Genomic DNA, 14142 nt, shown 5'->3' with positions numbered 1-14142 from the left:
TCATATTTTAATAAATATATAGGGCCTGTTTACAAAACTTTAGAAGTAACTTTTTTTAACTTTTAATTTATGTAAAGTAGTAATATTAATGTCTGATACAATATTAAAAACCAAATTGCAACTTTTTAAGAAACAATTTAAAAGCTTATAAACAAAATTAAAAAAGAATCACTTCTCACATAATACATCTAATTTTCATCAAATTTATATAAAATAAGCACTTTTAGAGTTAAAAATCCAAACACAAAATAACCTATTTATAAGTTACTTTTAATAGAGTCATTTATCATTTAAGTTATTTTATCAAAAAGAGAAGTTCGTTACCCAAACTAGGCCATATTCAATTAACTTTTTAATAGTCGCTAAAATAACTGTATTTAAAAACTGACTTTTTAAAAAAAAAATCAAAATAAAATATGAACCATCAATTCTATTCATTAAACAGGAGGGTATATCTTAAATAAGAACAACAATTATGTACTTATAAAATATGCCATATTTGTATAGACCATTCGATTATATTACAGAGAGATAAAAGATTAATATAAAAGAAGAATATTGATAAACTGTAACAGATACATAATATCTTAGTGCATAATTAAGTAGTTTAAATAAGAATACTATAACAATATCTAAAATCGTATAAAATTATTTTGAACCAAAACAAAATATTTAAAATATTAGACATCAAATTAGAATTTTTACTAAATATTAAAACCAAAATAATAAAAAAATAGAGAGCAGAAGCCACCAAGAATAATTGATACATACGTTTTAAAAAAGTTACCTAAATATATTTCTTAGAAATAACAAAATAAAATAAAATTGTATAGACCGAGTGTAATTACGATTAAAATAATTTTTTTGTTTATAACATTAAAATGAAACTTACATTGGTATCATATAACCTTTCTTGCTATAAGAACATAAATAATTAATTTTGATTAATAAGATGGAAATATTTTATTTTTATTAATAAATTAACAATATAATTTCTTTCCAATTTTTTGGAAAAAATAATATCAGAATTAAAAAAGCAAAACAGTGAAGACGAAAACAGGTTTGGAAGTAAAAAGACCAGAAGAGTGCACCTAATTGATTCCTTGCAAATCTTCTATTTGAGACTCAATGGGAAAATCCTTAACCTGCAATGAATGACAAGGAACTAAACACCGAAGAAACAGAGGCTGTACACAAGATTTGGTAGGGCAGAGAGAAGCAAATCAGGAAATAAAAACAAAGGGGCTTGGGTTCAATTTGATGATTACTTGATCAACTAAATCCGCAAGAAAAGGGGCTTGCGTGAAGGAATCGCGAGAAAAGACAGCTGACAGCGAAAACAAAGAGCAGCACATGCACCCTTCCTGAGGAGAAAGCCACGCTGGAGAAGAACGTACAGCTTCGATGTGTGTGGGCCTGAAACGCAGATAGCTCTCCACATCAGAGATGAAACCACGTGCATGCTAATATATAGTAATATACCCTATATTTATAAATCGTATGAATACTCTTCTTTTATAACATACTTTGATTTTCATTTAATAGAATATAACAGTCCATAAAAAATGGTGCACCTAGTGCACACAAAATGGTTGAGACAATTTTACACATACCCTAGAAAAACCGTCCATCTATAAAGAAAACATACACCAAAATAAAACTATAAATTACACAGATAAGATTGGAATGTATACAAAGAAACTACATTATATCTTATCAAAAACTTCCGTAAATACAACATTTTCAGTACTGACAGGATCAACTAATGCATCACCACAAACTAAAATCTTAAGACCATTTCTATTCCTAACTCGGGAAACAGCTACATAAAGTTGACCGTGACAAAACACAGGACGACGCAAGAACAAACCGACTGTTAATAATGTCTGACCTTGGCTTTTGTTTATTGTCATCGCAAACGACAGAGAAACTGGGAACTGACGGCGTTGGAATTTAAACGGTATAACTGTATCACTGGGAATCATATTCATTCTACTGATAAAAACTTTATCCCCAACATTGCTACCAGAAACAATATCCGCACCGATCACATTTCTCCCTAAATCTCGCACAACAAGTCGGGTACCATTACACAAACCCCCAACTGGATCAATATTCCTCAACAAAATAATAGGCACACCTATTTTCAACTTCAATGAATGATTAGGTAGACCAGAACACCTAATCTGATTCAAGAATTCAACATTTATCCAATCAACATCAACATCAGAATAGACATCACTACCACATATCGAATCAGCACTGAGATAATTTTTCTCCTCCCCGGGCAACAAGTCAACAATATAATTATTTATCTCTTCAACATTGTCAACAGTCGGAGCCAAAATTGTCCTATCCTGGAAAAAACTTAGATCACGAAAATTCTGAACCAAATTCGGATAAATTGTATTTACAATATCTTCCATTGGATTTTCCAAGACAGGAATTAATAAATCAGAAGGAATATCAACAAAAAGTTTATCATTGACCACTGTTCCACACCGACCCTCACCAATTTGAAGTATCCAATCTGAAAATGACCTTAACTCCTGAGGAGTTGATTGTTCCAATCCCATTGTTAACCTCATATTTTTTGTCAGACAGTAAACTTCACAATATTTCCAGAGGACAGAATAATTTATCGAAGCCATCACAATCTCAGCACGAGAACCTTTCGGAATAACTAGCAAGACTTGCCTGAAATCACCACCGAGAACAACCACCTTCCCACCAAAAGGTAAATCTTTATTCCTATCAGAGACCGAAACCATTATATCACGTAACGTCCTATCGAGTGCTTCAAAAGCCAACTTGTTAGTCATCGGTGCCTCATCCCAAATAATCAAATCGGCCAATCAAACTACCTCAGCTTTTGCACTATCCTTCTTAATCCGACAAACAGTATCTTCAGTCAGCTCAACAGGAATATTGAACATAGAGTGAGCCGTCTTACCACCAGGTAACAACAGAGAAGCAATACCACTAGAAGCAACGTTTATAACAATCCTTTTCTCAGATCGCAATCGAGCCGACAAAACCCTATACAAAAAAGTTTTTCCAGTGCCACCAAAGCCATAAACAAAAAAGAATTCGTGCCTCTTATTCAAAACACAATCAATAATTTTATCATAGACCACCCTCTGCTCTTCATTTAACTTTAAGACGTTTGCATCATGCTCACGAGTCAAAGAAACAGTGTCATACTGCAACTCACGCAACAACATCAAGTTGTTAAATTGAGACACTAAAGAGTTATTAGGAACTGGCATACCGGCATAATTTCTCAATGATTTTCCATTACTCTACAATAGTTTCTCAATTTCTAACAAACAAAATGTTTGCAACTTGTCCTGACTCATCGTTAAATCTACATTTAACAATAATTAATAAATATTAGCACAATAATATAATTTCTGCACTGTCTAAGTTCGTGTGTGTCTGCTTTTCATATAATAAAATCACCATAAACAAATTTCTTACCAGGATATTGCAGCTCATGCCTTCTACGATAAAGAATATCATCAGACAAATAGGCCCAAGTTTGTTCCCAAACTGACAGAGGCCTTCCCATGGAACCAGATAACAACAATATCACAAAAAACCTCCTTAGCTGTGCAGCGGACGCTACCTCGGCAACTTCCTTAATAGCAGAAACATACTCCTTATCATCTATCAAGAATCCCATGGCAGAACATGCCTCCTGAAATGTATCATAAGTAACACCATTCACAGTTCGTATACTTCGAAAACTGGTACAACCTCTCTGCACATTCAAAAGCATCCGCATATAGAAAAGTTTACCAGATGACGGATGAGCAAAACTCAATCTTCCAATTGAGAATCCCCTCTGTCTCGGCTTCCACTCCCTACTGTTCGAACAATAGACAAAATTTCCTGGATATTCAACATATGTTAAAGACCGCCCATCCGGGAACCGCCTGTTGGCCATCATCCAACCCGTAAACATCGTCAGCAAATCTTTGTTGCGCAAATAAACATGAGTGGTGATATCAGCATCATCGAATACAACATGTTGCTGGTTCAGCAAGTAAAAAGTCAACCTCTGTACTGACGGCCATCTATGATGAATATCATAAGCAAAACTTCTCCACATGGATTCAGACGGTGATAAATAACGACAGTCATAATACTGCTTGATCTCATCAACCACCTGAGAAGATTCACCAACATGATATATTTCTCCAACAGTTGCAGTCACCCGATCCGGACCCTTATTGATATACTTAAAAAGATACTTGATGACGTTTGACTTGTTACAGAGCTCAAGATTTATGTGAGCTTGATATTTCATTAACAGCAGTGGATTATAAGGCACAACAAATCTGTTGTCAATATCAACGTCGTTGATCTTCACTGTCACACCCATGTTACGACGTCTATATATCGGATAGCCAACTTCATCAAAGCTCGTTTGATCAACAAATCTTTTCGGATAAAATTTTGAGCACTTACCATCTTTCATGCAAGGAGAACTCGGTCTAAGAAGACCGCAAGGACCATGGATCATGTACTTGGTGACAACATTATAAAGAGATGGAAATTTATGTGGATTGGGTAGTTTAGCACAGATGAATTCATCAACAATTTCAACACTTTATAAGTTGCTTTCCCCGTTAAGCCATAGTAACATGTGTGCATGCGGTAGACTTCTTTTTTGGAACTCAATAGTATACATGCCTAAAAAATACAAAACACAACATAAAGAAGCCAGACAACTACATCTACAAAAACAACAGACAGAAATTGAAATGCTAAGCAAGAAAGGAACATACCTGCATTAAGTGGACCAAAAAATACACCTTCCTTGAGATCGCTTAGCAGGCATTTCAACTTAGCATGAAAAACCCGGCAAGAAATATCAGGACGATCAGCGATGGGAATTCGCTCTCGCTCCGTGAAACGCTGAAATTCAGGCCAATTTGGATTACACGTAATAGTAAGAAATAAATCTGGATAGCCAAAATGTTTACAGATTGCCATCGCATCCTGACAACGATTAAACATATAACGTCTACCACCAGTGAACGAAGAAGGCAAGATGACTCGTGTCCCAATTGAAGAAGCTTCATCATCACCACGATGCATAGCCTCTTCTATTCCTTGAAGCACTTCTCCTCTAATTGTACTTTGCTTCAACCTAATCTCATACAACCTCTGGGACTCAATCATCGTGAAACAATCAACAACAAATTGTTGAAATAATCGCCTATACTTGTGAATAATTCCATCTTCTTGCTCCCTAATTTGCAAACGAAAACATATGAATTCCCTGAGAGAAACCCTTGTTCTTCTTCCAGGGACATACCCCTCCTGTTGACCTCGATATGGAATATTCAACTGGTAACCATCCTCGCCATATGGAAACAACAACGGATACTGTAAAGGCCAATACAGAGCATGAGTTTCATAGATACGTTGCAACTGACCAGTAGTAGATCGAACAATAATGTCACGACCATGATCCGACGAATCAAAATCTCCAACAATCAGAGCAGCGACTTCATCACAAGAGGGAGAATTGTAATTTCTTCGATCAACCTTCCTATGCGAATACAACTTCAAAGAGAATATCTCGGATGGATGACACTGATAAAATTCTCTGACTCTTCGAAATGACTGTGCTATGACATTATGAGTATCAATCATTTGCAATAACTCAATTATCAATTCTTCATCCATCTCAGATGTTTGCTTAAAACAAATATACATTAACCACAAAAAATATTTAAAACCACACAGGATACAATTTCAATATGTTTTGATAAATCATTATCAACCAGAAATGATTAATAACACATTATAACGGGAATAAAACACAATATAAGTATCCAGTGACAGATATAAACATGTTTTTCAACGCCAATAACATTAAAACATCAAGGAGATAGAATAAAAAAAATTAACAACAAAACTTCAAACACACATACCGAAAGATTTCCCGCCTATGCATTATCTCATGCTGAGTGTCGTATATATATAATTGCGCAAATTTAGGCTTCTGACCAGGATCTGGGAGCAAACTTCCAATCCGATGATAATTTTGACCAGTTATTATAAACTGCGGTGGACCACTCCCATCATTCACTGAATCCAATACCTTACCACCAAGAAACATGAAGGCAAACATACTGTTATAGGATCGAATATTTTTTTGGAAATACAAACTCTTCCTATCATGTCCATTAATCAAATTATATAACAGATCTGGGGGCTTTTGAAGATAAGGTAATTGAATTTTCCCTTTTGAGCAACAAACAGTAAAAACAGGTCGACTAATTGTAGAATCTCTTTCAACACGTTCTGATAACCAAAAACACGCCCCACAGATTGAGCATTCATAGTTAGGATCACCAACATCAAGACAACCTGGTAAAAATAAACAACAAAAAAACATGCATAAGAATAAAATTTTTTTTATCTGAGTTAGATGCCATGAAAGAGATTGAACATAAAATGAATAAACCATTAGCTTATTGATATAATATATAATAAATAATTGACTCGTTTAAATTTTGTAAGAAGAATATATAGGAAAACACTATTTCTATTTTACACTGCCTGAATAATATCTCATCACAGAAGCAGAATGGAATCTTTTAAAACTAACTAAATAAGATTTTAATTTGAGTTTTATTGAATAATAGATGATTTAAGAAAGAGAGCGTACCTTGTATCTCACTTTGCCAGAACAGCGGATGATCAATAACAGAAGCAACTTGACTTAATGAATTTATCGTAGGATCATATATTTCTGATTGGTCTATATCATCCATTTTAATTTAAATTAATAGAAATTTACGTAAATATATATTTAACAACCAAATATAAAAAAAATTCATGATGAAATAAGAAATGAATTGATTATTTAATAATCAGCATAAAAATTGAACGTTAAAAATGTAATAAACTACAAAAACCAATTTGAAGTAACATTGATTTATTAAAAAACAAAATGTAGATAAAACATAAAGCATATTCAAGAAGAGTTTGTTTTCTTTTTTAATGTTAGAATAGACTTTGTTTCATTATTTTAATTACTCATACTAATTATGTAAGTTCAAATTATATAATCCAAATCACAATTAGAATGATGTTGTGTTTTTTTATACTTTGATGACTCTATTGATGCATAGCATTTTCCAAATTTTTTAAGGAACTCCCTTTTTTCTTTCTTATTTTAATTGAGTCATTACACCATTTTTTTCCTTAATTAGCTTCAAAGGCTTTGTTTTTCTTTTAATTGAATTCATGAACATATTTTTTTTTGTAAATATATCCTGATACAATTGACCAAATCAATACCAATAATAGCCTAATAAAAAAAATGAATTTTGTCTGAGGGATATGATTGAAACAAAAAAGATATTATATGCACCTAACAGAAAATTTCAAGAATTTAGAGGACCAATAGAGTAATTAATTTTTTTAATATGAAATTATTGATATGGTACTAAATGAATTTATTCATACGATACTAAGTGAGATATTAAATTAAAAAAAATATAAAGTACAGAAATCTCCTAAGATATTTAATTTGGAATTGCATGAGTTACTATTAGTTAAATCAAACCTTTTAGGTATAAAACTGCAAAAAAACAATAGTAAATCAACAAACGAATGCGTTATTACATATAAATCAAAAGACCTTAAAATATAATTTAACAAAAATAAAATTGGACATGAATAGAATACTTAAACATATTATTGTACCTGACAAAATAAAAGTTGAACTCTGGTAAACATTCTGGGACACGTCAACTAAATTTTCTAAAAGAAAAAAATGAGCACAAAACATTGGAAACATATAAAATAAACATGTAAATTATTACAAACATAAGGATCAACCGCAAAAATATAGATAGAGCAACAAAAATTACCGGAATAATCATTCAAAGAAACAACAGGTGTCGAGGAATGGAGCACCTCTAAAACATTAGAAAAGGAACAAAATTACAAAGACTCCAATGGATATAAAATCATTGAAAATTGAACCAAAATAATAAAAATATCACAAAATTAAAATCAATACCCACCTCTTGCATTTCGATTGTGACCTTGTGTTTGCTTTCTTTTCAAAGAATTTCTCCTATATTCTCTAGCAAGAACAGAATTCTGAGACATCTTTGTTACACGTACTAAAAAAAAGAGTTTGAAACACAAACCATGAAAACTACCCCTAATTCATTGCAAAAAAGGCATTGACATTGTTAAGTACCCATAAAAAAACATGTATTAAAAAAAAGCCGGGTCGATAGGAAAACAAATTGTCAATCTATTAACCAACAAATTTTCTATCTTTTTTTGGGGGAGTAAGTGTTGGAGTTAACTTTATAAAAGCTAAACAAACCAAAAAAGAACTTACATAACCATAGAGAGTTTTGACAAGGGAGAAAAGCAAACAAAATAAAGTATTCTAAAAAACACCAATAAGTAAATAACATGAAAAGTTAAAGTTGTACAACAATGAACAAATAAAAATTAAAAACTGCTGCATTTCATGAAAATATTGATAGTGATATGAATAATTACATATGGCTATCTCTCCTATGATAAGGAAGATCCCAACATCTGACAACCTATCCTAGTATGTAACCTAAACAGGCTACAACATTGAAAATGTGTCCAATCCCTAGCAAAGTCACTATTACAAAAAGAGGGGTTGAGGATACAGATACTTGACACATAACCGGACCCAACACAAAAGGAAAACCCCTATATTTGACAATCCTATTTGTTGGACACAATCCAAAAAAGTCAAACCAAAACACCATCCAGACAGCATGATTACATTTCAAAATATTTGGAATCACAAGCCTTCTTAATCACTTGTAAATATACTATGTAAAATACCTACACCTACACACAGCAGCTCAATACAACATCTTTCCCATCTTCACCGTTAACTAAACCAGAAAACTCAGACCCTCCATAAACAGCAGACTATTTTTTAGCAAGAAAATCTATAAGAACTGGAGATTTACATAAAATCCCAAAACACTCACCATCAACTTTTTTACTTTTGATACAAGTCTTTGATGACTCCTCCTTAATACCAATATCCGCTTTTCCAAACAGGACAGATTTGTGTAAATCAGGCTCCTATTCACATGGCATAAGAGTTTAAAGACACATTACACCATAAGAAAAATTCACCAAAACAGAATATAAAAAGAAAGAAAGAACAAAACATGAATTTACACAATCTAAGGATAATTATAAGAACATGTAACCTTTTTTGGAGTAGACTCGTCATCAGCATCATAATTGGGAAGTTCAAACATGGTAATAATGGTGGGATCATCACATATTCTCCTAACTCGGAAAGTGCCATAAAATGTATCATGTGGGACACCTTTGGTATCAACCTTAAGCGGTAACTTCTTTCCAAGGAGCCCTTGGAAAATGGGAGGATAAGTATCCCCACATACAAGCTATTTTGAAAGTAATACATAGGAAACACAGAGTTTAAGTAACAAATATCACATCCCATAAACTGAACAAAACAGAAAACACAAAGTAAGTACATACACTTGCATCTCTTTGAACCTCACTAACAAGTCAGCACATAATTTCTTAAGCAAATAAGATGTCTCACGATCAAAGAGAAGGAAAATACCCTCCCCACTATGATCTTCAACTATTATTTTAACTTTAAATCTGAAGAGAGGGAAAAAAAAGGAACACAATGATTCAGAAAAAATAATACCAAGAAACATCATTCTTACAAACAATCTAGAAGACAAAATAAAAATACACTTTCAACAAAATTTCTGACCTTGGAGTGACATTGGTTATGTGCTTCAAACAGAAATCACAGTAATATGCACCATTCTGAGGATAGATACCCTTTCCACACACACAAGCAGAATACCACCAACCTCCATCCTCAACAATACCTTGGATTGTACCAAAGATGATAAAAGAACCCTCCTATCCAAACAGCATTTCAGAATTTGTTAACAATATGAATGAAAAATCAGATCTCGAAAATGTTGTTTGATTCTATTTTTCAGTTCATTTGTACATAAAATAAACATAAACAAAACTAACTCAAATGAAGACAACCTGATTCTTATCTTGAAGCTCTTCAATTGTGCATTTTCTAGTTAAACGCATGAAATCATCTTCTAACGACACAACTTTACCCTCATTTTCAATAAACAGTGGCTGAGTACCATTCACCCCTTGCTCAATCATACTAAAAGAAAAAAAATTTGATAATACTTGTACTTGTTAGCCCAGATTGGCTGTAAATAAAGAACAGAATAAAAAATCAACAAAATAAACCATCATAACCTCTGCCTGAACTCAACAACCTCAGGAAGATCAGGATTAAATAACATTTGAGTGGCATACATCACATTTTGAAGGCCTACTTGACCTACACAGGAACACAGAAAGAGTCAAGCAAAAGTTTATTGGAGACAACACCTAGAGCAGTAATGAGATGTACAAAAAACAAACAATGTACCCCTAAAGAACTTGACTTTTGCAAGTTGAATGACTACAACAGGCTGCTCCACATAGCCAGACGCAAGAAAATGATTTACTTGATTAACATACTCCCACTGAAGTTAAAAGACCAATAACATCTATTCCAAACAAACAAAACCTATTAAATATTCAAAGCATCTGTTAAAAAAACTTAAATAACAGCAAACAAAGAAGATAGACTCACCAACTAAAAAATCATAATCTTCGATCATATTCAGCAAATCAGAAAAAGGAAACATGTTGAAATAAGTCTTAGGGATAACATCTTCATCAACAGCTACAACAGTGGTTTGGTGAAGGAAAACCAATTTGAATTCATGAGAAGTTGCTCTATAACTATCATGATTTGAAACAACAGTAAAGTATGCCATTCTATAAACCTGACCCTCAACTATAAGATCCCTAAACCTATTAAGGAGTGGTTTTTTAACTGTAGCTTGTATTTTTCCACACTAGAAATCCAACAAAAGAACAAAATTAGATTAGTGAAACACATAATTTAAACTTGTAAATTTAAAAAACAGGTAACACCATATTTAAAAGAGAACTTAATAGGGACTAACATGCTCATCAAGGAGAATCATCTCCATTGAGTTAGGAACCTCATTGTTACCAAAAGAGGGTACAACCCAAAGCCTTAGAACCCTAACTTTCAACCTCCAAGCCTCTCTAGGAGGATGCATCTTAGAAATCATATCAAATGGAGGAGGCATTGCAGTAAAAAAAAAAGCAGATAAACACAGTTGATGAAATAGATCAAAATGGAAACAGAAAAATTCTAAAATAGATAGAGCTTAGGAGGAAATAGAACAGAGCAGAATGTTTGTGCATTGAATGTGGTCCACCAACAATCCTTTTATAGAAAAAAACCAAGACACAAGCTCACTTTTTTGAATTCAAGTTGAGGATGGAAATGGAGGGAAAACGAAATCTGAGTCCACATGCATCTCCATTCAATGGCATAGAGACAACTAATCATAGGAGCAAAACCTGAATCAACACAAAAAAAGGAAAAACAAGTGAAAGTTTCAAGAAATCAAGAAATAGGAAGCAAAAAATGAGATATGACACCATACCTACTACAGTGCACCTAAATATCATTACACCATAGGGAAAACAATCATCAACTACCCCAAACAATGATTCTACTCATGGCAATGAGAGTTGGTAAATGTCCTAGGTAGGGATACATTGGAAACAGCAAATCAATGGAAAAAGAAAGTATACACAACCATCAATAAAAATCTATCAATCACATCAACACTCATCAAATACACTACCTAGAAGAGAATTCCCTAGTAACACAAACAATGGAGCAATGGCATCTGATTGTGAGAAAGCCTCTTCCTTCTTATCAATCACATCACCACTGACCAAATAGATACAAACCCCATACCTTGATACGGATACACACATTTTCAGTGAACAATGTATGGCAAAACATAATTTTCTGTGCAGAACAGATCTTCAAGGGAAGATAACCTAATCAACGTATAACTACTTGGAGCAGGGAATTTCTTGTTAGTCAAAAATGTTCTTTTATACAAACAACAAAAGAATGGAATGAAATTGACCTAAAATCAAAGCAAACTGTATAAAGGAACTACCAGCCAGCTATACATCAATTTCTGTGAATGACATGACTACCAATAGAAAATATTAGGTACAAAACCCATTCCCTCATCATGATTCACAGAACCCACATGCAACCACCAATTCAGCTGATGTAAACTTCATGGATTTGTTGAATATACAGCAAATAAAAAAATAAAAATAGATTGATGAAATTTTAATGTTGCATTCAATGGATCTACTCTCAATATAATTATGAGAGTGCTTCATAGAATTTTAAATCAAATATAAAATGAAAGAACATGATCTTGAATACAGAGAACAGTATAAAAACTAAATGGATTTGTTGAATATATACAAACTAAAAGATTAAAAATAGATTCATCAGTTGATATATAGGATTTAATGGGTCTACTTTGCATATAATTAAATCAAGCACACAAATGCATCACAATTAATGAGAAGCGCAAAACATGAACAAAGACAAAAACAGCAAGAACAACTGAAAATTCCAACAAATCAAGAGATAGGAACCAAATCACACCATACCAGCCGCAGTGAACCTATATCTCATTTCACCATAGGGAAGGCAGTGATCAACTACCCCAAACAATCATTGTATTGATGACATTGAGAGTTGGTAAATGTCTTAGTTAGGAATACATCGGAAACAGCAAATGAATTGGAAAAAAAGTTTATAAATAAACTGGAAAAAAAATATACACAAAGAAGAATGAAAAACTGTCAATCACATAACCACCAATATAATACATTAGCTATAAAACCAATTACTTGATAATGATTCTCACAACCCACATGCAACCAGCAATTCATAATAGGTAAATTTAATGGATTTGATGGACATACCTAAAAAAAGGGGAAAATCCATCAATGGGATTATTTAATCAGAATTGAAATGGGAAAGCAAGACTTGAACAGTAGAAGCTGCAATTCGGAGTGCAAAAAAATTTAATGGGAATGGAAAATCAAATCAAACTATATAAAGGTACAACCAGCAAGCTATACATCAATTCTTGCAATCACGTCACTACCAATAGAACAGATTAGGTAGAAAACCAATTCCCTCATCATGATTCACACAGCCCACAACTAACCACCAAATCACTTTATCTAAAGTTAATAGATTCACTGAATATACACAAAATTAAAGAATACAAATAGATTCATGAAATTTGAATATCCCATTCAATGGGTCAACTCTCAATATAATTATAAGAGTGCTTCATAAAATTTAAAATCAAATACATATAACAGAAGATGAATCTGAATAGAGAAAATAGTATAAAAACTCAATAGATTTGTTCATTATAATTATTTAAGTTCTTCATAAAATTTTACATAAAACATAAGTAACAGAATTTTTAATCTGAATGCAGAAGAACTTATAAATTGCTACATTCATGGCAAACAATTCAAAGGGATTAGGAATAGCAGAATTGATAATCACATGAGATTCTAAAGAAGGAAATAAAGAAGATGAAAAACATTCATAGACCATACTCAACGTTAACAACAAGTGGAAAAGAAATGTAACCAAAAACATGAACCCACACACAAACCAAGTCACATACACAACTTCGAAATTACAATTTTCAGAAACCCTACACAATAATATCTGGAATAACACTGAAACAGATAACAAAAAGGATCCAAATTTGAAAAATTAGAAATCTCAGAAAATCATACACAATAAAATCTCGCCTAACCATCGAACAGACACCAAACATGATCAGAATTTGCACAATTATAAATTTCAGAAACCCTAGACAATAGAATTTTGGATAACCATGGAACAGATATAAAAAATGATCACATTTTGCACAATTTGAAATTTTTCAAACCCTAGACAATTGAATCTGGGTTAACCCTGCAACAGTAACCAAGATTGATCAGAAAAAAGTACACAATGAAGCGAAAGAAAAAGGATGAAGAGGAAAAAACATTTGAATGCACCTGATTGATGGATCGAAGATCTTCCATTTGTGCGTCCACTAGAAGATGGTTAAGCTGGATGAACGGCGACGAACCAAAGTC

At 32.7% G+C, this 14142-nt stretch overlaps 3 protein-coding genes and 2 long non-coding RNA genes across 5 annotated transcripts; all 5 read right to left on the bottom strand.

Moving 5' to 3' along the window:
* On the bottom strand, window positions 1707-2845 carry LOC107606560 (ATP-dependent DNA helicase PIF1-like). Its single transcript, XM_021107106.1, has one exon. It carries the CDS (start codon window positions 2820-2822, stop codon window positions 1707-1709), a length of 1116 nt encoding a protein of 371 aa, XP_020962765.1. The 5' UTR covers window positions 2823-2845.
* LOC107606561 lies at window positions 3303-4387 on the bottom strand. The gene is made up of 2 exons (XM_016308612.1): window positions 3481-4387; window positions 3303-3367 (listed from the first exon to the last, which is right to left on the bottom strand). The coding sequence occupies exons 1-2, from the start codon at window positions 4385-4387 to the stop codon at window positions 3303-3305; spliced, it is 972 nt and encodes a 323-aa protein (XP_016164098.1).
* Window positions 8901-9549, bottom strand: LOC110264816. The gene is made up of 2 exons (XR_002351050.1): window positions 9252-9549; window positions 8901-9120 (listed from the first exon to the last, which is right to left on the bottom strand). It is a non-coding gene; the product is annotated as an uncharacterized LOC110264816 (long non-coding RNA).
* Window positions 9607-10582, bottom strand: LOC110264814. Its single transcript, XM_021107105.1, has 4 exons — window positions 10493-10582; window positions 10318-10402; window positions 10087-10219; window positions 9607-9951 (listed from the first exon to the last, which is right to left on the bottom strand). Exons 2-4 carry the CDS (start codon window positions 10377-10379, stop codon window positions 9754-9756), a joined length of 393 nt encoding a protein of 130 aa, XP_020962764.1. The 5' UTR covers window positions 10380-10402; window positions 10493-10582; the 3' UTR covers window positions 9607-9753.
* LOC110264815 lies at window positions 10584-12312 on the bottom strand. The gene is made up of 3 exons (XR_002351049.1): window positions 11402-12312; window positions 10700-10792; window positions 10584-10613 (listed from the first exon to the last, which is right to left on the bottom strand). It is a non-coding gene; the product is annotated as an uncharacterized LOC110264815 (long non-coding RNA).

Source organism: Arachis ipaensis, chromosome B07 (assembly GCF_000816755.2).
Source record: "Arachis ipaensis cultivar K30076 chromosome B07, Araip1.1, whole genome shotgun sequence".
In the NCBI taxonomy this organism is placed as follows: domain Eukaryota; kingdom Viridiplantae; phylum Streptophyta; class Magnoliopsida; order Fabales; family Fabaceae; genus Arachis; species Arachis ipaensis.
Note: the sequence above shows the minus strand (reverse complement) of the source record. Positions and strands in the feature narration are given on the sequence as shown.

Coding starts and splice junctions, on each gene's coding strand:
- LOC107606560 (XM_021107106.1), bottom strand. CDS start 2,822: ATGACTAACAAGTTGGCTTTTGAAGCACTCGATAGGACGTTACGTGAT.
- LOC107606561 (XM_016308612.1), bottom strand. CDS start 4,387: ATGGGTGTGACAGTGAAGATCAACGACGTTGATATTGACAACAGATTT. Junction 3,368..3,480: donor GCATGAGCTGCAATATCCTG/GTAAGAAATTTG, acceptor TGTTAAATGTAG/ATTTAACGATGAGTCAGGAC.
- LOC110264814 (XM_021107105.1), bottom strand. CDS start 10,379: ATGTATGCCACTCAAATGTTATTTAATCCTGATCTTCCTGAGGTTGTT. Junction 10,220..10,317: donor GTTGTTGAGTTCAGGCAGAG/GTTATGATGGTT, acceptor TTTTTCTTTTAG/TATGATTGAGCAAGGGGTGA. Junction 9,952..10,086: donor AGCTTCAAGATAAGAATCAG/GTTGTCTTCATT, acceptor CTGTTTGGATAG/GAGGGTTCTTTTATCATCTT.